The 2,500-nt window shown below is 42.8% G+C and overlaps 1 protein-coding gene across 1 annotated transcript in view; it reads left to right on the top strand.

Annotated features, from left to right (window-relative positions):
• LOC135095695 (serine/threonine-protein kinase mig-15-like) overlaps window positions 1–2,500 on the top strand; it is a 51,852-nt gene that overhangs the window by 26,846 nt on the left and 22,506 nt on the right. Inside the window, 3 exon segments of the mRNA XM_063996707.1 lie at window positions 529–612; window positions 615–875; window positions 877–935. Coding sequence (XP_063852777.1) covers window positions 529–612; window positions 615–875; window positions 877–935 — 404 coding nt within the window.

The raw sequence follows: 2,500 nt of genomic DNA, 5'->3' as shown, positions 1-2,500 counted from the left end.
GTCACTGGAATCATGAAAACACCCTTGAAAACCCCAGTAACTTCCACTACAGCCTGTCAAACTAAAGAATGATGAAAACACCCTTGAAAAACCCCAGTAACTTCCACTGCAGCCTCTCAAACTGTCCCTTGAATCATGAAAACATCCTTGAAAACCCCATTAACTTCAAGAGCCTGTTAACACTTATGACAAGAGAAGATATTTGAGGTAGAAGACGTAGGCTATGAGAGAATGGTTGTATGTATGTATGTATGTATGTATGTATGTATGTATGTTCATTCAAGAGTCACAGCTATATTTAAACTCACATTAATACGCACAGTTCCTCAGACAGGGTAAGAGAGAAACAGTGGGTATGAATGTATATGTATGTATGTTTAAGGGTCATACAAGTACAGTAACCCCCATAAACACAGACACTTACCCCTGAAAACCACACTGCCATTTTCTACAAGTTTCCACAAGTCCTCCTTAAAAAGATAACAACAGAAAAACATAAGTAAACACCCTTATCCCATTTTCTTTCAGGACTTGGACATGCTCGCTCAACACTTGAATGAGCTCGGAGCCGTGACTGGCGACCGTGACCGAGCAGAGCGGGGACCGTGCCGAGCGGAGTGAGAGAGAGCGAGCCGAGAGGGACCGCGAGAGGGGAACGTGAGAGAGCGGAGAGGGAGAGAGAGCGAGAGCGCGAGAGGGCGGAACGCGAACGGGAGTGGGAGAGAGAACGAGAGAGGGAGAGAGAACGAGAGAGGGAGAGGGAGAGAGAGAAGAGGGAGCAGGATAAGAGCAGGCAAAATGGAGGGGGAGGAACCAAGCATGAATCACCAGCCACACAGCCACCACTCATTGAAGAGGACTCCAGCGACGACGACCCCTGACGAGAGGGTGAGGAACGATGGCACCCTGCTGGCCTCCGACCCCCCCAAGCCTCTGTGAGTACTGCCCACACCCCTATACTGGCCACACACACTCCCTGAATCCTTACACTGGGCCACACACACTCCCTGATTCCTTATACTGGCCACACACACTCCCTGAATCCCTTATACTGGCCACACACTCCCTGAATCCTTACACTGGCCACACACTCCCTGATTCCTTATACTGGCCACACACACTCCCTGATTCCTTATACTGGTCACACACTCCCTGATTCCTTATACTGGCCACACACTCCCTGATTCCTTATACTGGCCACACACACTCCCTGAATCCTTACAACTGGCCACACACACTCCCTGAATCCTTATACTGGCCACACTCACTCCCTGAATCCTTATACTGGCCACACACACTCCCTGAATCCTTATACTGGCCACACACTCCCCTGATTCCTTATACTGGCCACACACACTCCCTGAATCCTTATACTGGCCACACACACTCCCTGATTCCTTATACTTGCGCCACAGTATCGAATCCCTTATATTTTCGCTGCAACACCACAAAAAACGGGATTTCAGACGTTTATACTGTCAACACCACACATATTTGCATGTTTGTTTGTATGTATGTGTGTTTTCAAATTTCATGATGTATTCTGTGTATATTTTAATTTCTTCACTTCTTGTCCTGCTGTATAGATGTGTGTGTGTGTGTGTGTCTGTGTGTGTGTGTGTGTGTGTGTGTGTGTGTGTGTGTGTGTGTGTGTGGTGTGTTATGGGGGTGGTGATTGTGGATTTCAATAAGTATGTGGTTATTTTATTTATTTATTTATTTGTTTATTTGTTTTGTTTTTTTAATCTTGTGTTTTTACTTGTTTATTTGTTTGTTTATTGTTGTTTTTATATTTTTTCACTTTATTTTGTTTATTTATTTATTGTTTTTATATTCATCTTTTTTTTTGTTAACTTTTTTCACCTTTTTGTCATTTTAATTTAAATTTTATTAATATTTTTTGCATTTTTTTATACTATATCGATTTCTTTTTTACTTTTTCTTATTCAATTTTTTCTACCTTATTTTTACTTTTTTTTTTATTTGTTCTATCTATTTTATATATTTTTATCACAAGGAATGCATAAGAAAACTCAACAGTAGCATAACTTAATTAACACTCTTCTGCATGCCCTAATTAATAACACTTTCACACCACCTGTCTAAGCTCACCTGGCCGCACTTGTATCACCTTACGAGACGTGCGTGTATGTGCGTGTGTGTGTGCGCGTGTGTGCGTGTGTGTAAGGAGGACACCAGCCAAGGAAAACAAAAATTAGAAAAAAAAAAGCTCCACTGAGGCTCTGTTCCCCAAACAGAGTCAGAAATTATCATAAAAAATTGTAGGATAAGTTTGTTGAAGCATCCCTCCTGAAAGAGTTCAAGTCACAGGAAGGAGGAAATACAGAAGCAGGCAGGGAGTTCAGGAGTTTACCAGAGAAGGGGATGAAAGACTTAGAAACACTGGCTAACTCTTGCATCAGGGAGGTGGACAGAATAGTGGTGAGAGAAGCAGGCAGGGGAGTTCAGGAGTTTACCAGAGAAAGGGATGAAAGACTGA

The sequence above is a fragment of the Scylla paramamosain genome, unplaced genomic scaffold, assembly GCF_035594125.1.
Source record: "Scylla paramamosain isolate STU-SP2022 unplaced genomic scaffold, ASM3559412v1 Contig1, whole genome shotgun sequence".
Taxonomy (NCBI): domain Eukaryota; kingdom Metazoa; phylum Arthropoda; class Malacostraca; order Decapoda; family Portunidae; genus Scylla; species Scylla paramamosain.
The sequence above is the reverse complement of the archived record's forward strand: the minus strand, read 5'-3'. Positions and strand labels throughout refer to the sequence as shown.